Genomic DNA, 24459 nt, shown 5'->3' on the forward strand with positions numbered 1-24459 from the left:
ACACTAAAAATAGAAATGAATTTTTGAGAAGACTTCAAATCCTGACTCTTCATAAAAATAATCCAAATCAACATTTATTAAGTAGCTGCTATGTAAATGGCACTGCTCTGTGTCAGACAATGGGATAGAACAAACATTAATAAAACACACCCTGTACTCTCATCAAGTTTACATGTTAAAAACAAATATGTAACAATCAAATACAATTTAGCAGAATAGATACTAAATAAAGAAGCACAGGACAAAATATGAAAAAAAAAAAATGTTTGTAGTCACTAGGAAGCAACCAAAAAGTAGGGAGAAACTGAAAAGGGTAAACCCTTGGAAAAGAGGAGCCATAGTACGTGAGATACTGATTCAACTGTCCATTCCCCTGAGAGCACTTCCTACTTTGGACAGTTCATGGGTGAAAGAGCTAAGCAGAAATGTCTTACAAGGCTAAGGAGTCAAAAGGTCACAATTTGAGGCTGCCAGAGCAACTTGGAGTTGAGAGGGAAATCCTTCAATGGATATCGCCATAAACCTATGTGTAAATCCACCTCAAATCCTTCTCTGTGGTCAAAACTGTGCCTGCATAGGGTCAGACTACAAGGGACCCAGCTGAAGCAATGACTAGAAGGCTAAAGAGAAGGATAGAAACTTCACCAAATAGACTCACACTAAAAAAAATCTTAAAATCAAAACTCTTCATGATCAAGGTGATTCACCAGTAATTAAACTGCCTGGTTAAAAAAAAAAAAACACAACCCTTTTCAGAGGAAAATAATGGAATCTAAAATCTGTACAGTGTATATTACCAGTAGCCCCTCCAAACTGGCAAGTCCATAGGACACTTTTTACTCATCTCACTTAACAATTCAGAAGTGTCAGTAACCACTCCCTCCTTAAAAGTCTCTCAATACTTAGCCTTCACAGAACAACATTCACCTGTTTCTCTGAATACTCTTTTATTTCCTTGGCAGGCTCAACATTCCTTATCTAATAAGTATATATTAGAGTTCCTACATGTTAGTCCTAAGCCCTTTCCTTTCTTTGATCTTGTATGTTCATGTATGTCCACAGATTCAGGAACTCATGATTGTTTATCTCCAAATCAGACCTCGTCTATAAACTTTAGATCTTGATATCCAACTTGACCTCTCATTTTAGCTATCTTAAATGTATCTCAATGTAACATATCCGTGACATTCTGTTCCTTTAGATCAGGTGCTTTTCCAGGGTTTCCTATCTTAGAGAATGGGACCACCATCCATACAGTTATGTAAGCCAGTAACCTAGGAGCCACTAATCAACATTCTTCCCATTACTCTCATATCTAATTCATTTCCAAATCCCATTAATTTTATCTCCTAAAACTCTTTCAAATCCTCCAGTTCTCTCCATCTCTGTGATCATCAGCCAACTCCAACCTTCCATCACCTCTCCCCTAGACCACTCTAACAGATATCTAATTGGTTTGCTCGCACCTCTCTGGGACTCCTTCAGTGGATTTTCCACATGAAATCAAAGGTGTCATTTTAAAACTCAGACTGCATCATGTTTGCTCCCTGCTTTAACATCCTTCAATAGTTTACCACAGTTCTCAGGGCACCCAAAACCTTTCCATGGCCCATAACGACTTCAAAGTTGGTCCAACCTCAGATCTCACCGCTCTGACCCTGCCTACAATTCTACAACCACACTGACTTTTCTTATATTCTTGTGTCAAGTTCTCTCTCCCACTATAAGGACTTTTTCACTTGCCATGTTCTCTGCTGAAACACCATTCCTTTCCCTCTTCACCTGGTTGACGCCTACTTTATTTAGACCTTAACTCAATTGTCATGACCTCAGGAATCTTCCCTTACCCTCTGACTAAGTTATATCCCTATTATATAATTTTTTACATGATATACCTCTTCCTGACAGCCATTATCACAATTTCAGTTTTATATATATTTGTGTTATGACTTAACTAATGCATGTCTACCTGCCAGATTGTAAGCTCTATAAGGATAGATCCCATGTAGGTTTTTACCAACATTTGATCCCCCATTGTATAGCATAGTGCCTGGCACAAAATAAATGCTAATTTATTGGTTGACTGTATAAATAAACAATTGAATTAATATATTCTTGCAAAGATCTCTCTTTATATAATTGGTATCAAAAATTTATTATGAAATGTCTAAATATTTGATATATGCTATTTTTGTCTTTTCATATGGATGACATATTACTTAGGATTATAAATTATATGCCTACTGTGCATACAAGAGTTTCAGTATAATCATCCAGACAGAAAACCAATAATGAAACACTGAACTATGCTAACAGACATACACAAAACATTCTATCCAATGACAACAAAATACACATTCTTCTCAAGTGCACACAGAACATTCTGCAGGATAGATCAATATTAGGCCGCAAAACAAGTCTTAACAAATTTAAGAGAACTGAAATCACATCAAGCATCTTTTCTCACCACAATAGTATAAAAGGAAGAATTTCAGAAAATTCACAAATACATGGAAACTAAATAATATACTCCTAAACAACCAAGGGTCCAAGAAGAAATTAAAAGGGAAATTTTTAAATATCTTGAGACGAATGAAAATGAAAGGACAACATACCAAAACTTACGGGATACAACAAAAGCAGTTCTAAGAGGGAAGTTTCTATCAATAAATGTCTACATCAGAAAGAAGATCTCAAATAAACAAACTAATGTTACACCTCAGCAAGCTAGAAAAAGAAGAGCAAACTAAGCCTGAAGAAAGGAAGGAAACAATAAAGATTAGAATAGAAAAAATGTAATAGAGACTAGATAAACAATTTTTAAAGATGAGTGAAACTAAGAATTGTTTTTTTTGAAAAGATAAACAAAATTGACAGACCATTAGCTAGACTAAAAAAAAGAAAAGAAAGAAAGAAGATTCAAACAAAATCAGAAATGAAAAAGAAGACATTACAACAAATACCACAGAAATACAAAGGATCATAAGAGACTACTATGAACAATTTATATGCCAACAAACTGGCTAATCTAGAAGAAATGAATAAATTCCTAGACACATACAATCTATAAAGATTAAATCATGAAGAAAAAGAAAATCTGAACAGACCAATAACAATAAGGAGATTGAATCAGTAATAAAAAGTCTCCCATCAAAAAAAGCCCAAAACCTTATGGTTTAATTGCTTAATTCTACCAAACATTGAAAGAAAAACTAATTCAGTCCTCCTCAAACTCTTCCAAAAAACATTGAAGAGGAGAGAAAACTTCCAAATTCATTTTGTGAGCCCAGCATTGCCCTGATGCCAAAGACAATGACACCATAAGAAAAGAAAATTAGGCCAATATCCTTCATGAACATAAATGAAAAAATCCACAATAAAATATTTGGAAATCAAACTCAACAGCACTTTAGAAGGATAATTCACTATGATCAAGTGGTATTTACTCCTTAGATGCAAAGATTGTTCGACATAACCCAATCAATAAATGTAATACACCACATTAACAAAATGAAGGACAAAAACCATGACATCAACTCACTAGATATAGAAAAGGCACTTGACAAAATTCAATATCCTCTCGTGATTTAAAAAACTCAACAAATTAGATATAGAAGGAAGGTACCTCAGCATAATAAAGGCCGTATATGACAAGCCCATAGCTAACATCATACTCAGTGATGAAGAGTTGAAAATTTTTTCCTCTAAAATCAAGAAAAGGACAAAATGCCCATTCTCAACACTTCTTTTCTAATACCAGAAGTATTAGCCAGAATTATTAGGTAAGAGAAAGAAAAACAAGCTTCCAAAGGAAAGAAAGAAGTTGAATTGGGTCTGTTTGCAGACAACATGATCTCATATATAGAAAACTCTAAAGATGCCATCAAAAAGCTGCTAGAACTAATAAACTCAATAAAGTTGAAGGATAAATAAGCAACATACAAAAAGCATTTATATACATTAACAATGAACTCTCCTAAAAAGAAATCGAGAGAATGATACCATTTATAATAGCTGCCAAAAAATACAATATTCCGGAATAAATTTAACTAAGGAGGTAAAAGATCTGTTACACTGAAAACTATAAAATATTGATGAAAGAAACTGAAGAATACATAAATAAAAGGTATCCCATGTTCATAAATGGTAAGAATTAATACCACTAAAACATCCATACTACTCAAAGCAATCTACAGATTCAATGTAATCCCTATCAAAATCCCAATGACATATTTCACAGAAATAGAAAAAAATCCTGAAATTCTTATGGAACCACAAAAGACCCCAATAGCTATAGCAATCTTGAACAAAAAAAGAATAAAGTTGGAGGCATCATACTACCTGATACCAAAACCTACTACAAAGCTACAGTAATGAAAACAGTATGGTACAGGCATAAGAAGAGACACATAGACTAATGAAACAGAATAGAGATCCCAGAAATAAAGCCACACATTTACCATCAATTGATTTTTAACAAAGATGCCAACAACACACGATGGGGAAAGGACAGTCTTCAGAAAGTGGTGTTGGGAAAATTCAATATGTACATGCAGAGGAATAAAATTATACTCTCATTTCATACCATATGCAAAAATTAACTCAAAATGGATTGAAGACTTAAACGTCAGACCTGAAACTGTAAAATTGCTGGAAGAAAAATAAAAGGGAGAAAGCTGCATGGCATTGGTCTGGGCAAAGATTTTTTTGGATATGACCCCAAAAGCACAGGCAACAGAAGCACAAATTGACAAATGGCATTACATCAACTAAAAGCTTCTGCGTGGCAAAGGAAACAATCAGCACAGTGAGGAGACAACCTACAGAATGGGAGAAAATGTACGTGTAAACCAAACATCTGGTTAATATCCAAAATATATAAGAAACTCAAACAACTCAATAGTATGAAAACAAATAACCATATTAAAATAGGGGCAAAGGATCTGAATAGACATTTCTCAAAAGAAAATATAAAAATTGCCAACAGGTATATGGAAGAAAGCTTAATATCACTGATCATCAAGGAAATGAAAATTAAAACCACAATGAGATATCACCTCACACTTGTTGGAATGGCTATTATCAAAAGGACAAAAGATAGGAATGTTGGCCAGGGTGCTGAGAAAAGGAACATTTGTACACTTTTGGTGGGAATGTAAATTAGTACAGCTATTATGGAAAACAGTAATGAGGTTCCACAAAAAATTAAAAAAAGAACCATCATATAATCCAGCAATCCCAATACTGGGTATATCTCCACAGTAAATGAAATCAGTATGTTGAAGAGATGTGTGTACTTCCATATTCACTGTAGCACTATTCACAACAGCCAAGATATGGAATCAACCTAAGTGCCCATCAATAGATGAATGGATAAAGAAAATGTGGTGTGTGTGTGTGTGTGTGTGTGTGTGTGTGTGTTTATACCCAATGGAATATTATGCAGCCTTAAAAAAGAAGGAAATCCTGTCATTTGTGACAACATAGATGAACCTAGAGGACATTATGTTAAGTGAAATAAGCCAGGTACAGAAAGACAAATATATGATTGCACGTACATGTGCAGTGTAAAACAGTCAAACTCAAAGAAACAGAGAGAAAAATGGTGGCTACCAGAGACTGAAATGTGAGTGCATTGGAGAGATGTTGGTCAAAGGACACAAAATTCAGTTAGGAGAAATAAGCTCAAGTGATCTACTATACATCATGGTGACTATAGTTAACAGCAATATATTGCATATTTAAAAATCTCTAAAGGAGCAGATTTTAAGTGTTCTCACTGCAAAAAATAAATAAATATGTGAGATAATGCATATGCAAAATAGCTTGATTTAGCCATTCTATTAATACAATGTATACATCTATCAAAACATCATGTTGTACCACAAGTGTATACAATTTTTACTTGTCAATTTAAAAAATAAACTTAAAAAACCGTTGCCATATGGTAGTTACTTATTGATTGAAGAAATTGTCAGTAACCCAGGAAAGAATATCCCATGGGCTTTTTTAAAAAGACCATAACCATTAAAGGGCTTGCTGAGGAAGGCTTTCTTTCCCACAGCAGCTATCTATCAAACCAGTCTTTTTAAAACTTTTTTTATTGAAGCTCATAGTAAAAAATAAATTTTACACAGTGACTCAAAGTGTATCTACACATGTGCAGACATGTACTTAGACACACAAACACACAACTGAAAAAAAATTCTCAGACTGCACTTACTACATGAGATGTAATCTACTATTTTCTATTCTATTTCAATTTTGGGTCTGTTAGTCAAAGCCCTTTAAATTGATTTCACACCCCAACGAAGGGTTGCTTCTCCTGATTTTAAAAACATGCTTTAAACAACCCTGCAAAGGCTTTGCAGACCTCCCCGTTTCAAAAACAGACTTGTTTTCAAGACATTTGCTAGAGTTTTGATCAGGTGCTCTTAACTGTTCCTAGTTAACTCTGCCATTAAAAACATTTCCCTGCCCCATCATTCCACTTTCAATAGCTCTACAATGGCAAAGTTGAGACTCCAGCTCAGCAAGGTCCGGCTATCACTACTCATTTGTTGTTGATATATTATTTCATTTCTACTCCAGTAACTCTACATAATAGCAAAATTAATAACAAAACCAACCTTAGCGGAGCCCCTCCTCAGTGCTGGCACTGGGCCCAATGTGGTACATGCCACAGTGTCTAATCAGGAAAGCCACTCCGTTTCCTCTTTTACTGATCACTCATCGGGCAGTAAGTCAGAGACTCACAGAGCCCAGATTCCCAGGATCAGAAGCAGCAACTAGAACACACATTCCCTATATTCTAATTTTGGGCTGAGATCGTTACAAATTCAAACTCTAGTTTCTAGGAGAAATCGTGTCTGTTTTTTGCTTTGGAAGGAAAAGAAAGTAGACTGGGAATGAAGGGAAAGTCCTAAAGCAACTCACTGCAGGGAGGCCTAATTCCTCCTGTTAGCTTGGAAGCAGAGTTGTTTAGGGAAAAGAACACAGAAGTTAGAATCAAAAGTAGATAGTTGAGACTTTGCCTTTCTTCAACCCCATTTTTCAAGATATCTACTTGATTTTAACCAATAACACAGCATATAGACAATTCAGTATTTGTTCACATATGCAGTTAGACCTAACAACTAAGAGAGTTCCTCAAAACCACCTTAAAGTTTTTAAAAAAATAGTCTAAGAAATATGCTTTCGGTGCATCTTTATGCTTCAAGTCCAGCAATTTAAACCATGAAAGAATGAAGTAATTGGACCGTGGGCTCACCATCCCTTACCTCAAGGCCTTAACAATTACATGTTAGCAATATTCACTCTGGGTTTATGGTGGACAAACGTAAGAACTGCTTCTAGCATTTCTGAATGTTTTATAAAACCACAGTTGAGTGCTAGGTCCTTCATATAAGAAGTCATCAACTGGTAATTGTTCATAACAATCAAAATACCACAAAAATCCTGTCCCCAGATATTCTCCCAGCCCTTGGATCCCTTCTCAATACTATCAAGAGAGTTACTGTGAAAAACCTGGCGATTGTTAATTAGGTTACTGGTTTCCTCATGCACGAACCAGTGATAGAGATTACCCACCACCCTGGGAAGTTACAGAGCTTAAATAGAGCAGTGTGAGCAAAGTCTTTATAAACTCACTATGAGAGTAAAAAATCTTTATAAACGACTATTGTTTATCATATACAAGATTTTTTTATGACTGTGTCATATATGCAATGAGAGCTTGCTGTGTTTGTGCATACGCAAAGAAACTTTGAAATGTTGACCTTGCAAACCAAAACCTATAAAATTATATTTATCATTGAGGGCTAAATTACAAAATAAAATATTGAAAAAATGAGAAATAAGGAAGGGACAGAATTTTTAAAAAAAATTAAAGCTAAGTTAGAAATTGCTGAACATTAAATAAACTATTCAGGACGTTTTTTGGAAATTTTTCTATTTGTTATATTACTGCTCGATTTCCCTGTAGTCATAAAAATCCTTGTTTCAACAAATTAAAAATCTGATATTAATAAATACTAAGAACAGGATAGCAAATTAATTAAAATTGCTTCCCCGGAAAATTTTAACTTTCTTTAGCTTTAAAACATGGTGGGGAAAAGAAACATTATCACAGAGGAATAAATTCTCTGCAAAGCAGAGGAATTACAAATTTAGAAAGTGAGACAGTCCAGAAGTTTCGGAAGCATGAAGCCATTAACGAAATTGTCCAGAATTCTCAGTACCTATCATCATCCTTACCAAGCAATCTTGACAGGGAAATCAGTTCTGGTTTGTCCTCACAGCTCTTAGAACACCTTGAGCCATGAATTCTGGAAAATTGAACTCTCCTTGGGATCCAGACTGTTTCAGTCTTTGAAGATATTTACAAATATTTCATCTCTAAATGGGTCAAATACACAATATGGCCCTGTCTGAGGTGCCCAAGAATCAGGGCTTATCCCCACCCAGGAGGCAGGATTTTAGAAGCTATAATTCCACACATGAGCAGATTCTTAGATGGATCTTCACAAGGGGCTGAGGCTTGAAAACATCTCATTATATTCTTTCAAGACCATCCAGTATCCTCTCAGAGATGGACATGAAATAAAACAAGGATTAGAAGGTTAGGATTTAACCTTCAAGGATTAGAAGGTTAAAAACTAATCATGGATCCTTAATTCAAAATGGCCCCCTAAGGATTATTATCAGCGTTTCTCAATCTTGACTTCATGCACATTTGCTTGGGACAGAGGTTGAGAAAGATTGCAGAGGGGCACAGGGGTTACTTATCTCGGCACCCACACCCCAAAGATTCTGTTTTAATTGGCCAGGCATCAGTATTTATTTTTAAATCTTCTCAGGTGGTTTTAATGTGCAGCCAGTGTGGAGAAGTACTAATCTAGTGCAATAATTCCTAAATGCTGGCAGCTGCAATAGAATCTTGTCAGGGATGTCAAAAATAAAGATTGCTAAACTCTAATGCAGATGCACCGAATTCACTCCCTCAGTAGAATACAAAAATACAGCCATAGAGGTAAGTCTCATGCTCAGCCAAGTTTGGGACACTTTGATCTGGTACCTTGCTACTCAAAGTACAGACCAGCAACACCTGGGAATTTATTAGCAATACAGAATATGGGATCCACCCCAGACCTTCTGAATAAGAGCCTGCATTTTAACAAGAACCTCAGGTGATTCCAAAGAGCATGAAGGCACCCCTCTTCTGCATCCTTTCCTTCCATTTACGGATGGAAAAGCAGACCAGGAAAGTTAAAGGACTCGTTGAATGTAGGGAAAGGGAACTGGTGGGAGGAAAAGACAGAACCAGGCCTCACTGTCTAAGACTTTCTATTCTATCACACTGTATTTCTGAACTGCTGTCAAAGATTTGGGGGCTGTTTTTGGGTTTGTTTTAGTTTTATAATAAGGAAGCATTTTCTCTTTGAAGAGCAATTTCTTCAGACAATAGGAAAATAACTACATGTAGGTTAATACTACCTCACATTAATCCCATTCCTAAAGGAGATCATACACAAACCATGCGATCAATAATCCTAGCTGATAAAAATCTCGGGAAGAAGAGAGGTCGTATCAGTCAATAAAGACAATATAAAAGCATCGGGATATTTCTTTCCTTCCTTTCCTTTCCTTTTCCTCAGCAATTCTGAGGAAAAAAATGTTTTCTTCTGAGCTGCTCCAATGTGATTAGGCTGGTTTTGTTTTTTGTTTGTTTGTTTTATCTTGTTTTGTTTTTATGAAAACCATACTCTTCTCGGATCCAGAAATTCCATGGACATTAACAATGGTGGTGGGGAGGGGAAGAAAACGGGAAGAAATAGGTCAAAGGGTACAAATTTGCAGTTATGTAGGATGAGTCTAGAGATCTAATGTACAACATGAGGATTACAGTTAATAATGTGTATTATATGTTGAAAAGTTGCTGAGAGATTTTAGCTCTTACCACATAAAAAAGCTTACTTACGGAAGTAGATGGATAGGTTTATCCATCTCATCTATAGTAATCATTTTACTATGTGTGTGTGTGTGTGTGTATGTGTGTGTGTGTGTGTATCAAAACACCATGTTGCATACCTTAAATATACACAATATTTTTTTTAAAAAGACATAATAAAAACCAATGGTGAAACACCTTTTTTTGGGTTAAGCCTCTCTCTCACACACACCTTTTTTATGCAAATTACCCTAGACGGTTTTTCAGAGCACTAGCAGGAGAAGTTTTCAGATATCTTAAGAAGTGATAAGACACATAAACGAATTCTAGAGTACTAAGGAAGACAGAAGACAAGGGGTGGAGGTGAGAAGGGAAAAGACTTTACAAAAAGAAGAAAACACTTTCACTAATTTATAGCTTTGCCAAGGTCTAGGGCAGCCTCTGAGGAAAGTCAACTGGATTTTCCCTCTGATTGTACACATTTGGTTCTAACTTTGGGGAAGCACACAACCCAAATACCATGGTTGTCTTCCTGAAAGCCCTCAAACCCTGGGACAGAGCTCCTCCAGCAAAGGCGAAGTGCAGGCAGAAACCCGGAAACCCAGTTTAGGGTGTTTCGAGCTACTCTTCCAGATCACCAGGGCCTCAGTGAGGAAGGATCAGGGTGCGGGTGTTCACAGCGCCAAGCATTACCCCACCCTCCACAATCCTCTGATTCAAAGAGCTAAAGAACACATATTCCAAAAATCGATGACCAAAAAGGCAGATTTGAAGCTTAAAAGTAACCCAATAAAATCCATGAAGCAATCACTAACTTTTCCTAAACGGGATACTGATTTCAGTGATACTGATTGCCAAACATTTGTTATAAAGTTTGGTCTAAGATTTTGGTGTTATTCAAAAGTTTACTTTGTTTCTCATCTAAATCAGTCTCTTACTAAAATCTGAAGCTACACGTTTCTAATTCACAAGAACAGCCAGACTGTCCAAGCTAATTGCCTGGCCCATGACAGCTCTTTTCTGAACTCCATGAGTAGAACATAGAAATCACACCTGTAAACAGTTACACTGAGCTAAGCTCCCTTTGGCTGCATTCTTCTTTTCTTCAAGGAAATGAAAAAGTGAGGTAGATGACAAAGTGATGCTGCAGGTGGTCTTTAGAGCTTCACTGCAAGCATGGCCCTCTTCCAGCTTTCCCCAGCTCAAGGAAATCTTCCCTAATTCCACCTACATCCAGATGCTTGAGCCAAAACCCTGGAGTCATCCTTCACACCTCCTCACTCATGCCATCAATTCATGACTACATCCTAATAATTCTACCAACCCAACATGTCCGATGCACCCATTTCTCTCTATCTCCACTGCTACCAGCCCAGGCCAAGGCACCGCCAAGTCTTGCCTGGACTATTACACAGTTTTCCTGCTGATCTCTCACTCTTCCCTACAACCCTTAAACAAGTAACCATTAAAGACCAGATTTGTCCATGGCACTAAGAACATAATGCAAAATCCTTCCCCTGAAGAGTCAGGCCCCCGTCTCTCCACCCTTGTCTCCCATCGTACTCTTGTGCCCACTGCAATCCAGCTGCACTGTCTTTATGCTTCATAAACTTAGCCATTCATTTTCTCTTTCTCTCCTTAGGACTATTCACATGTTTTCTCTTTGCCTGAAACGGACTTCCTCCCACCTATTGTCTTGTTACCTCTCACTTTAGGTATCATTTTAATCCTACTTCCTTAGAAAGGCCTTGCCTGACACTATCTCCCAATCGAAATTAGTCCCTGTTACACAAGATCACAGCAGCCTCCCTTGTCCTGCAAAATGCTTACCAAAATTGTAATTACATATTGGATGTGGGTTTGTTGAATGTCTGTCTCCCCTACCAAACTCTAAGTTTCATGAGGTCAGGGACTATGTCTATTCCTCACTGTATACCCACAAATATTTGTTGGGTGACCAAATCAAATATCAAAAATTCTGATTCATATTTAAAGTCAAACATTCAATAAATAATTATAAAACAATGCTCAGACATTGTCAAGAATGTAGATAAGGACCATGCTACATGTATTTCTTCAAGGAACTGACAATACCGTAAAAAATACATATAAAAAATATTATATACACACACACATATATGTGTGTGTGTGTGTGTGTGTTCCCAAGCAGATTTCCCTGCACGTTGGCATCTGAAAAATTGTGAATTTAAATCACAGAGTCTATATTATTTTTTAAACTTATCTTCTGGGTGAGTGATATCTATACATATATTTAAGTTTCACAGAACAGTAAGAGCAGAACAACCCCTGAAGCATATATAACACATTTTATTTGCATTAAATAAAATCTTGGTACAGATGGCTAAACAAAAGCATAAATAATTTATATGTCATGCCCACATTCACAATGTTGATTTGCGGTATGTGCATTGCTCAATTCTATGTCAATAATAGAAAGTAAGGCTGGTCTCTTCCATGTCCTGGCAAAATATACTTTTATCCTAAAACAATCGTTTATAGCAATATAGCAAGGGTACAGACACATACACCTTGTACCTTCCACAATGACACTAATTATTACATAATAATATTGGCAATATTAAGCAGACCATCACTGTAGGAGTTTGAAATATGCAAAAAATATCTGTTAATTTATTCAAACTTGTTCAGCTGTCATCAAAGATAAAAATATGCCTCTACTTTCCATCTCCTTTAAGATCAAAGTTACATTTTTAAGTTTCTGTGTTTCTTTGATAGCATTAACTTCATCATTTTTCCATCTACTAAAGTTGTTCAGAATACATGAGATACTTTAACATGTATTTCTGAAATCTACAGAAAGTATTTCTCCACCAAAAAAAAAGTTTAACAATTCAAAGTTTCTACTTTTAATGGTGTTTCGTTCATGAGAAAATGGGTTTCTAAGAAGTAAACTGGTAAGAATCATTAGAAGCAAAATATAACTGCAATAATGCCCTCTTTGATTTATAGTCTCATAATACAACAGAAAATTTTCACCCTGATATAATGACAAACTTTTACTGAATTTTATTATAATGAAACTTTTTTAAATACCTGAAGCCATTACAGTAATCATATATTCTTGGGGAATAAAAGCTAAATCAGTTAAGATGTGTTTATCAGGGGAAAAAGATATTACATAGTTAATGTTCAAGCATCATTTTAAATCCTGCAAATAAAACTTTTGCAAACGAACTGCATCTTTTCTGGAGGGATTATATATTTTCTTTGAAGTTAACCTCCTAACATAGTTAAACACTAATGGCAAGATAACTAATGAAAAACTTCAATTAAAAGACTGGTCTAACCTGTACTTGTTATAGAAAAACAGAAGGGAGGCTTTTCTGAATGCATTTACAATCCAGTTAATTTTCTAAAGCTTTGCCCTATTTTTTTTTTAATTTCTACTATCTAAGCAACAAGAGCTAATTGTTCAAGGAAAGATACAGATCTGCAAATTCAATTCATTTCTCTCCTTTTGGCCAGATTCACTGGGCCAGTTACAAAAAGAAGCTGACATCTCTGCTTTATTCTTTGGCATCTCCAAGAACTGCAAGATACTACGGTAAACAGAACTGATGCTCTAAATAGTAGGGTTTTTACTGGGGGGGAGGGGCTTGGACAAAGGGTGGGTTTTGGTTTTTTCTCCAAAGAAGTAAGCCCTTGGTAAAGTGAGCCCAAATGCTTTTACACTCAGATCTACCAGTTTATGACTTAGGAAATTCTCAACTACTTAATATTTTGCTTTCTTCATGTTCGAAAGAGAAAAAAGAAAATCTCCCCTCCCTTACCTTATCTAGAGAAAATATGAAAAGGTGAGTATTTATTACGCCCTCACTATCATGAAGCACAGTGTGAGATCCACTACACTGTGGCTCCCTCGAACTTTCCAGCAACCCTGCAAGATAGTGTCATCTTCCCGGAGAGCTTCAGAGTGTCTCCAGGGGTAAGGGCTAGACAGGAGTCTGTCCTCAAGAACTCAAAGCTTTGCTCTCTCCACCCCACCACTGTGCCTCAGACAGCAATTGAGAGCCACTGCTCTCCAACCCTAGGAAACGCCCCACAGAGTTCCAGAAAGACTACCAGTTATCCTGATGACAGTGGCTCTAGTAAAGACAGAGCTTGCCTTAGGAATAAACAAGGGAAACATATCACACGTTTCATTCCTCACTCTTGCAGACCTTTTGTTTCTGAGCTCAGTTAACGAGGCAACTCTTTTCTTTCAACCTGTCATTCTTTCTTTGGTCCATCATAGTTATGTATTATTAATACATAATTATTATTATGTATTAATTATTAATACATCTGCTGCATATGACATTAGTATGGTCACATCCATGCCTTGAGATGAGTCAGTATAGTGTATGGGCATGAATTCACTTACTCTGCACACAGCACTTACAGGAGATAAACAAGAAATAGCTGGCAAAATTCTTTCCCCTACGGATTGATAATCTGATTGGGTAGTAAGCCTAATGTTATACTGATTGAGGAGTCAAAGATGATTGTGACATTTCTAGATGAAAAGATGAAAATACTAAAGATACCTTTAACCGAAATAGGGAAATACCAAAAAAAAAAAAAAGGGGGGTCAATGTGTTTGAAGCCAAAAGCAAATAAATTCAATTCTGGCCACACTGAGTTTTAGACGACTTGTGAGAAGTACAAAAAGAGAAATTCTATACACGACTGGAAACACAGGACTGCAGCACAGAGAAGATAAAGTTTAAATTATGACAGAGGACAAGCTTGCTCGGAAAGGTAGAATGAAGATGTAGGAAAAAAAGTTGAAGGGAGAACCTGTGTGACTACTTATTCTTTAGCAGAGAAAGGGAAAGGGATGGGTGGGAAGGGGAGAAGGGAGGAGAGGGAGGCTAGAGGAAAAAAGGGGAACCTAGTAAAAAGGGCAGGAGAACACGTAATGTCACGAATGGTAAAAGATGAACTGGTGGAGAGGGTAGGGAAGTATAACTTCAAATCCCGCAAAGCCAGAAAAATATGGACAAAGGCCTGGGGATTTACAAGAAGGATGTAATTTTCTAGGAAGTTTCAACATTATGGAGTAGACAGAAATTACTTGAAAAGAGGTGCAGAAGGAAATGGTGACTAAGAAAGGCAACTACCGATGGTGCATTCAAAGATTTAAACGACTAAATGATAATAATAACTGACAACACTGATATGATGCTTATTATATGTGCCTGACACTGTTCTCTGCACCTTGCACATAATTACCTCACTTAATCCTCACTCTAACCCCATAGGGTACTATTGCTACTTGTATTTTACAGATGAAAAAACTAGGTAAAAGTAAGTAAGCCACAGAACCAGTAAGCATCAGAGCCAGGCTCTAACACAGGCCTCCAAAACCTAACCAATATACACACTGCCCCTTACAGAAAAACAGGAAAAATATTACTTTTGTCACTTTATTCATTATGTGTCCCCAGCACTAGATCAGTGCCTAGCACATAGTAGGCACTCAATAAAATTTTGTTGCATTAATGAATACCTAACTAGAAAGGGCAAAGAGGTCAAGCAGAAGGGTGGGAGTTGTTTTTAGGGGACTTTATTCTGAGACTATTTAAACTCTATTGTAGAATTCCTCTTTTCTTCCAATGCTGTAAATATATGAAAATAAACTCATCTGTGCTTTAATTTGCCCCACATAAAAAAGGATGCCGACAGACAAAAAAAGGCTTACAGAAAAGAACAGGACAAAGGTTAACTTTTCCTCTCAGTCCAAGTGAGTTAGTTCTTCAATTTTTAGTTAAATCTGGCAATCTGAGGCTGGCCCTGTAGTCTCTAAAAACTAAAACCCATTTTTCCTCTTCTGCTGGATACTGCACAGGAGTGTAAGCTGCCCCCGCAAGGCAGACTCACTCCGTAGATACTGCAAGCTGGTAAGGATTGATTCCCAGGGATAAAATGCACCATCGATAACTCATAACAGCAAAATTGTTAAAAATAATAATAATAATTTAATTAGAATCTGCAAATTTGTAAACTGTTCTTTCTTGTATAAAATAGTCCCACTTTTTAATCCTTGGAGATTCAAACAAAAATGGTAGAAAATATCTCAGCTGTACATCAAGTTAGAAGAGGAGATGAGCGTGGGATCCCATTCATGTTCCCCTCTCATGCTTTCGTGAGTACCATCTGACTTCCCCTGTACAGTGTGGTTTCTGTTTTCAGATATATGCATTGATTAACTAAATATTTTAAACTATGTAATTACTTATACAATCTCACTTAATAGATTTAATCAGCATTGTTTGGGGAAAAAAATCAATTATGGACTTGGTTACTTTAGGAGACAAAATCAGAAAGCATTTATTCAACTAGCACTTGAGGCTATGTGCTCTGCACAGTGGAGGATATACAAGTATTCGTAAGGTATGACTGACAACCTCAAGTTTAGTTCATGTATCACAATTTTCATGACTTCCCAATTATATGTCATTACTATTATGTCCAGAAATTATTATGATTGTGCACCTAAGCTCAGATCTCAAATCACATATCTCTTGAAGCCTACATGACTTTATACCTAATAGTTGTATAATATTTCTCCAATGGGACTAGTTCCAAAGACAGAAAGAAGTCTATTTTCAACAAAATTTCAAATGGTTTTCCAACCACTCTTTCTTTCTAAATTATATTGCTCATTAACCTTCCTATCTTTTTCCATGTGAAAACAATATACCACAAAACTATCTAGAATGCATACAAATAGGTCTTTTTACTAGGTAACAGTATCTACACATAACCAAATAATAAAATAATTTATGTGAAAATCATTACCACTGCCTCCATTTGATCAAATATCTTTCAAGATTTAGCCTTTCTAATATTAACTTATATACTATATAAAATAAGAATTTTTTTATTTCAGGATATTATGGGGGTACAAACATTTTGGTTACGTGTTATGACTTTGCCACACAAAACCATGATTTCAGGCGGGCCCTTCCCCCACTACAACGCTCACCACGTCCATGAGTTGTGAGTTTACCCACCCCCAACCCCCAAAGAATATTACTACTGTGTGAGCACCTTAGTGTTAATCAGTCAGTGCCAGTTTGATGGCAAGTACATGTGGTGCCTATTCTTCCATTCTTGGAGGATGGGCTCAAGCTCTATCCATTAAATGATTTTTTAATTGTTCTCAAATTATACAAAGGAATCATGCCCTGTATTATTAAGCTACAATATTTAGTGGAACATGCTGAGGATTTTTTAATTCTACTCTGTTATTGGTAAAAGAACATGTTTAATAAACGTCCACTTTTTAGAGCACATCAATACTATCTTTGGCCTCAATTTCTACAATAATAATTGCCATTTATTTTGGATTGTCACTTGTTATTTATGTTTATTTGATTTTACGACATACTTCTTTTATTTACAAAAGTACTGTATGGCATATTTTAATTTTTTCCCTTAAAATTAATTTTGTGGGGGACATTTCAAAGCATGTCTCACTACACGGTTTCTAACCCTACCAAAAAGAAAAGTAAACCCCTAAAATCAAGATTCAGACTTGCTGACTGACAGGAAATAAAACCTCTTAAAATAGGTATATCCTCAATTATATGTCTCTGGAGTTTAATAATTTGGAGAACTTTGAAGATAATTTGTTTTAGCTTTGTATTTGATTTTTAAAATGTGAGTAACATCAAAATACTAGAATCGCATAATACCCTAGGGAAGTAACTATAAATCTGTGAACTCTTTCAATAAAATTAAATCACTGTTATGAACCAATTCTACTTCACCAATTTAATATAAGTTGTTGAAATAGGAAATATATAGTCATCTTCCCAGTATGATGCCATTATGAACATGGCATTTTTCTGCAAAATCATATGCTGTGTAATTGCCACAACACTGAAACTGTGTGTTACAATAAAATTTTATCTGCTAAATAAATGCTCTATTAGTCTAAAATGTATTTGAATTTATTTCTTTACAGAAACAATTTTTTAATATCATTCATGTACTCATAAAGTGTTGATCACTGTTGACTAAAATAAATTGTAAAAATTAAAATAATAAAAACATTTCTTCATTTAACTTTCCTGTCTTATATTTTAGATATTTTTCCCCAAGAGCAACAACAAACTATACTGACCCCCAGTCAAATTTGGGGGGTGGGGGAAGGACAGAAAAAGAAAGAAAGATACTAACTACTTGGTTCACCTGTGATAGAACCTATAGTGACCTCTTGTGGTAAATACTAACTACAGAACTTTGGTGAACAATACAATCTTTTCCTAGGCTACACTCTGAAGAATATGGAAGCATTGTTCCTCCAAGCTAAGAAACTGCTGTTATTCACAAGGAAAGTAAAAAATAAGCATCGACTAAGCTAAAGGGCTTCTTCAGGAAATCTACTCAATCACCGTCATATAAAATAATCATAACTACTCCCATCTATTTAAAATTAGTGTTTTTATATGGTTCTTTTAGTAGGTAAGTTAAAAGATGGCTAGGTAGATGGATTTCTTACACATCCTACTTCTGGAATCAAACAAAAGATAGAGGGAAAGTTCTAGGGAAGACAATAGTGTCTCGGAACAAGCAGCTTCAACAGTCAGCAACGTGCTGCATTTGTTATGCGATGCAGTGTGGACTCCAAGAGACAATCCTGTGGCTTATTTATAAATATCATTTAGGAAGTGGTCAGCATAATTTCAATCTCTTCGATATTTTAAATATTAAAGTGGTATATTTTAAGACCTGAGTAAACCAATGCTTCAAAAACACTATGTGGTTTTATCAATATTTCCTGAATAGCATCTTTGGTGTTAAATAATACCTTTCAAGAAAAAATGTCGACAACTTTATAACAAAAAAGTCCATTTGTTTTCCACTATTTCTCTTAAATTGGATCATACTTAATAGTTATTATTGCTTTTCTGTTTCATTTTTAGATCACTAGTTCTCTATTTTCTCTCCTATACGTTTCTTTTAAGACCTCAATTTTTACATATACCAGTTACAGCACAAAAATAATTTTGGATTTTTTGACAAGAAATGGCTGGGTAAAGAAAGTGCTTGTGACCTAGCTATCTGAAGCAAAATGGAAAATTGAGGATCTTGAGCTTATCCCTCTTAAAAGGTAAGTGGTTTATAAAATACTACCTTCTCTTTTTTCTTCTTTCCTGAATCCCTTTTTTCTCCAAAGAGAAAAACACTTCTAGTTTTCCATAAAACTAAAAACACACTTCCAATTTTTCATAGTGCGTAAAATATTAAATCATAATTTCTATGAAAAAGACATTAATTTGTAGCTATAATTTTTCAAAATAGTAACCTAGTTTACTATTACTCAAACCAATCACTTCTATTTGTTAAGGAATTGAAAACAACATATAAACAAAACATGCTGCCCAAAGACATAATCATATTGAAGGTCTTTGAATTTTTTTGTCTTTTGAATTTAAAATTCCCCCTAAAAGTCCTAAAAACAGTTGCTTTCTTTCAGGTACTTAACCTCTACCCACAAGTTTACTCCTCCTTACAGCCCAATTTATATTAATAAAAGCTCCCATAAATAATTGAAATTTAAATAAAGGAACACATCCTAATAATGTTCTAGACACAAATCTAGTCAGTAAACCCTTGGGGCAGGGGCCTTCTAGGAGACATCGCTCAGATGTAATGAACTCATCACAAAGTCCCCAAACCTTCCCATCTTAACAACTTATTTTGATCCTACTAGCCAAAAATTTACCTAACCATTTCTATTGCATTTATACTGTTGACCTTTACTTCTTGGAGTAAGAATGTGCTTTCTATATTTACTAGAATCACATGCTAAGAATTATTGTAATTCCTTTTGTCTAAAAATTATCATCTTGTCTTTTACCCTAAAACTAAAAAGAGGAATTCCCTACTTCTTTTGAGATTTAACTATAAAGTGTGTAGGTATCCATCCTACTCAATGGCCCTCATTATTTTCTTTTATAGACTTTGAATCACCAGTAACAACTTGCAATGTTTTCCCATAACAGACTGAGTCACTTATATAAAGAAAATAAAAATCCAAGGTGTAAAGTAACAGCAAATAGGCTACAGTCACTACTCTGGGGCACAGAATGTGGCACTGCTATTCTGAGAAATTGCACCTGAGAAGTTTGGAACTTTATTAGGAAATCCTCAGGTTTAGAAGCTATACTCAAATATGCCACACTTCTTGCTCTTTTGTTCCACATCATGAAAAAATGTTCTGATGGATTTCTAACTGGCTGAGATTTCAGTTCATTAGCGATATCCATGGACAAATAAATGCCTCATGTTTTCTCTTTGTGCCCATTCCCTTTGAAGTCTAATCTGTGGAGGGGAGGGGTTGTACATGTGTGTATCTGTGTTTCTGGGGTTTCGATGCTTTTTTTTACATCTCTCTTTTGCTCTTTGTGTGAGAAAAAGAGTTCGCCTCCTCTGTGTCTACAGGGTGGATACACACACACTTTATAGCCAAATCTCAAAACAGGCAAAGTAGGGGATTCATCTTTTTAAATGGGTGGATGCCTGACCGTCTGAGTGTTTACCTGTATGTTTCTATATTATCTGTGCATCTCTCTATAAGTATTTCTATTAATATTGTGTCTGACTCTCACTATAAGATCTGATCTTTTCATAAGAAGAAAATGATGTTGCATTAGAGAGAGAAGCTTTTCTTGGGGTAGAGGTAAACAGACCCAGCCTCTGTTTCCTCAGTTCTTAAATAGATTGGGAGTGCTGGATCCTTTTCTTTCTTGTCCTACTAAGGTCTGCCAGTACTTCACTTGCGGTGTTGTTAAGTTAATGAAATCTTCGATGGGACAAACCTGATCCATTTGTGAGAATCCTGAAGGAAATTTTCTGTTAGTCTCAATTAACAATTTCTCAGGACAAATTTTTCTATTTCTCTGCCAAATCATATAGAAATGACAACTGTGGGATACTCCTACATGAATGTGTGGACCAATTTATTACTGTAATTCTCAATTTCTGAGGTTCTTCCTGCAAAAGAGGTACTGAGATGTTTCAGTATTCATTACATACGCATTTGCATATACTTCGAATATCTAACACATTTCAAACAAAGCTCTCAGGGGTTTTAAGTAGTGGTATTCCAAGTTGACCATAGGCAATTACAAGTGGCATTTAAAAATGCCAAAACATAAATTTTCATTTGCACTTGGTATTATCCACAGGAAGAGACATTAAACCAATGAAAGAATTATGAACATGAAGTGTAAAAACAATTAAATATTCATTAATTTGGATGGTAGATGTCAAAGAGGCAACGGAAACAGACATGTCAAGCCACATAAGGTAAATCTTCATGTCACAGTGTATCTAAAATTAAAAATATTCTAAAAACTGGCTCAGAGTTCCAGTCTATATAAGAAGTTTCAACCAAAGATGCCATATTAGTAAACTTTAGTCAAGGAATTCTCATCTCCTTTCTCTTCACCAAGCACAGCAACGGAGAGACTGCAAGTTTTATTTTTTAAGGCCTTCTCTGAGAAGTCCTCTCCCAGACCAAACTGCGTGGAGTTGAAATAACCCAAGAGGATGAGAAAGCTGAAATAAGAAACCTATATCTTAAACAGCTGATTCCAATAACCCTTAAATTCCCCCAAACTCTTTGTTTTAACAGTAGTATTCCCTTGGATTCTAGGTCTATTACAATATTAATAAAAGAAGGTAATGTATAAATATAGAAACTGCCTACCATTATGAATTTATATTATCATAAACATCAAAAACACATATGAAATCACACTGAAATAACTAAAAATATTATAGATATTAAATAGAATACTAGGCCAGACCCTATGAGCTATTTTATCAACCCAAATATAACACTGCTGCTTTAGACTTGTTAATATCAGGTATTGGCCAAAGGTGGGAAAAATAAAGTCAGAAACCTCAAATTAAAACTAAACACCAAGTCATAGATTTAGGAAAAATACTTTGGGACACTTAAATACATTTAGCCCCAAAATCAGAGGAAATACTCGCAAGCCTAGTTTTAGAGGAGATTTTAATCTAAGAATTAGTATAATCTAATCTACCAACTCAGGGAAAGCACCATTGTATCTATTTATTATCATTTGAGTGTGCCTCTGTCTTGCCCACTAGGCAGGGAGCTTCTTAAGAACAAGGAAAGTGTTTTAATCATTTTTTTGTTCAAAGGACCCACAAAGTGTCTGTGGTATAAGGCACCCAAATATATATTGTTTCAATGAATCAATGAATAAACAATGCATTATGGAACTGCATCGAGCATTTCCATTGCTTTTGTCCGAGCTCTACTGTACTCCATATGCAGAAATATCTTTCTCATAATTCTCCAAGAAAGAGATCTCAAAATAAAATAACAGGCCTCTGAAGGAAAAACTTTAAATGGTACTCAACATATCTTGCTTATTAATTTAAAATTATATAAAAGAATTAAAAACTAGAAGATTTTCAGTAAAATGCCAAGTTTATGAGGTCTTAAAATGTGAGATATATAGCATTCCCATCCAGAATATCTTGTAGGAAATGAATGCATAAATGGATGGTATTTTAAAGACACTTTAAGGCAAGAAAAGTAGCAAGGTAGAATGGCATTTTTTAAATTCTTTCTCCAGTTGCATTTAAAGCACAGAAGCTACTATGCTTCACTTCTACATCTCTCGAGGTTAAGTCAAATGAAATATATCATACAGATCAATGCACAATGGAAACATAAGAAAAAGAAACTTCAAACACAGATTTGACCATAATAATTGCCTTCCTATTTTTCAAGTACTCTCTTTTTTAGGTTCAACTCCAACTACTCTCCCCAGCACAAGACACTTTTCCACGGGGCCCATTAGGATCAAAAGCCTTTCCAGAGACTTAAATCTTTTTAAGTGGCCACTTTCTCAGTCATTCCCAACTTGAGGGAAACCCACTGAGATTACCTCTAAGAATCTGGTCAGTCTGTGCAGCCTACTTGGAAAAAAAATGTGGGAGAAGATGGACAAGAAAGATACCCCTCATCAAAGCGAAACTCAACTCTACTCGCACGATGTATCTATACCCTCCCCATCCCCTTTCCTTCCTCCCGTTCTGGGCTCTGGACAGGTGGGAGGGGTGAGTATGTCTCCTAGGAAGGGGAGTAACTAACTTTCCTCCACCCCCTCATTCCCCACCCCCCCCAAATCAGGTCCAAGTGGTAACTGAAGCCACCAGGTAGGACTGCTTGCATCCCCCTCCCCCCTTTGGGAGAGGGATGGGATGGGGAGGATGGGGGCGCGCGGAGGCGGGATGGAGGTGGGGGTGTTCTGAACTGCAACTCTCCTTACCACTGGAGCGCCTGACGATGTTCTCCAAAAATGTGTTCTGCGGTGCCACCAGCCCTCTCTTGCCCCCCGGCATCCTGGGTCTAGAGAGCGGCGGCCAGGATCCGCGGCGGGGGAGGGGGGGATGCAGGAAGAGAAGGTGGAGGAAGAGGAGGAAAAGGTGGAGGAGAAGACTGAGCCGAAAGAAGAGGGGGCGCGGCGGCGGCGGCGGGGTCCCCTGACTGTGTCTCCAGCCCGACCCGGATGAGCAGCTCTGGGGAGGAGGACCAGGCAGTTCATGGTAGTAGCGCTCCCCCGGCCGCCGCTGCCCAGACTGTGGCGGTGCAGCACACGGGGCTCGGGAACTGCAGGCTCCGCGGGGCACAGTGCGCCTGCGCCGCCCCCGCTGTCGCTGTCCCGCCGGTGCTGATGCCGAGGCTGCTGCTGAGGCTGCTACCGCGGCGGCGGTCGCTTGGGCGCGGGCTCAGCATGTCTCCCACTGCCCCGCGCCCCGGAGCCGAGGGAGCGGAAGAGCGAACTCAAGCCCCCTCTCTCCCAGTCCCCTTTAGCTCAGACGGAGACACTTTACTGCGCCGTCCGCTCCGGGTCTCCGCGCCCACCCTCTCGCGCAGCTAGATCACGGCTGCCCAGCGCAGCCCAACTTCTGCTGGGCTGTGCGCCCGGCGCTCGCTCCTCTCTCCCCGGAGATCGCAGCTAGCGCTCGCTGTCCAATCCGCACCACGGAATGGGTGCCAGAGAGGGTAAGTGGGCAGTCGGAGGGCTCACATCGCAGCTTCTCCCGCCCGGGTCCCGAGCCCGGTTGCTCGCGCGGACGCGGCTCCCGCTCTAGCCGTGGCTGAGAGCCGAGTAGGGATAGACGGGGTGGCGCGCGAGGACGCAGAGCAGCCACCTGACGCTGCTACCGCCCCCCTCCGGGCTTCGGCGCCTGAAGCCTTCACACTGGCGCTTTCACTGCTCGCCCTGCCCCACACGCGGAGCCAGATAGAGTCGGAGCGCAGTGGGCGCCCGGAATGGCCCCTGCGACCCTGGCGGGGCCTGGCACGCGGGGCCGCGTGCGACCGCACAGGGGAGCTTCCCTGAGGGCCACCGAGCGCGGGAGGCGAGCAGAGAGCCCGGCCACCGCTGCAAAGTTGCGGAAAAGGTTGCACTTGACGCGAAGAG

General features: G+C 37.4%; 1 protein-coding gene across 2 annotated transcripts in view; it reads right to left on the bottom strand.

The window, feature by feature from the left end:
* KCNH5 (potassium channel, voltage gated eag related subfamily H, member 5) overlaps nt 1–23420 on the bottom strand; it is a 314011-nt gene extending 290591 nt beyond the window's left edge. For both annotated transcript variants that reach the window (XM_012656129.1, XM_012656130.1), the window contains exon 1: nt 23302–23420. In XM_012656129.1, coding sequence (XP_012511583.1) covers nt 23302–23374 — 73 coding nt within the window. In that variant the 5' untranslated portion in view covers nt 23375–23420. The remainder of the gene's footprint in view (nt 1–23301) is intronic.
* Between the last annotated feature and the right edge of the window lie 1039 nt (nt 23421–24459).

Source organism: Propithecus coquereli, unplaced genomic scaffold (assembly GCF_000956105.1).
Source record: "Propithecus coquereli isolate 6110/MARCELLA unplaced genomic scaffold, Pcoq_1.0 Scaffold5, whole genome shotgun sequence".
Taxonomy (NCBI): Eukaryota; Metazoa; Chordata; class Mammalia; order Primates; family Indriidae; genus Propithecus; species Propithecus coquereli.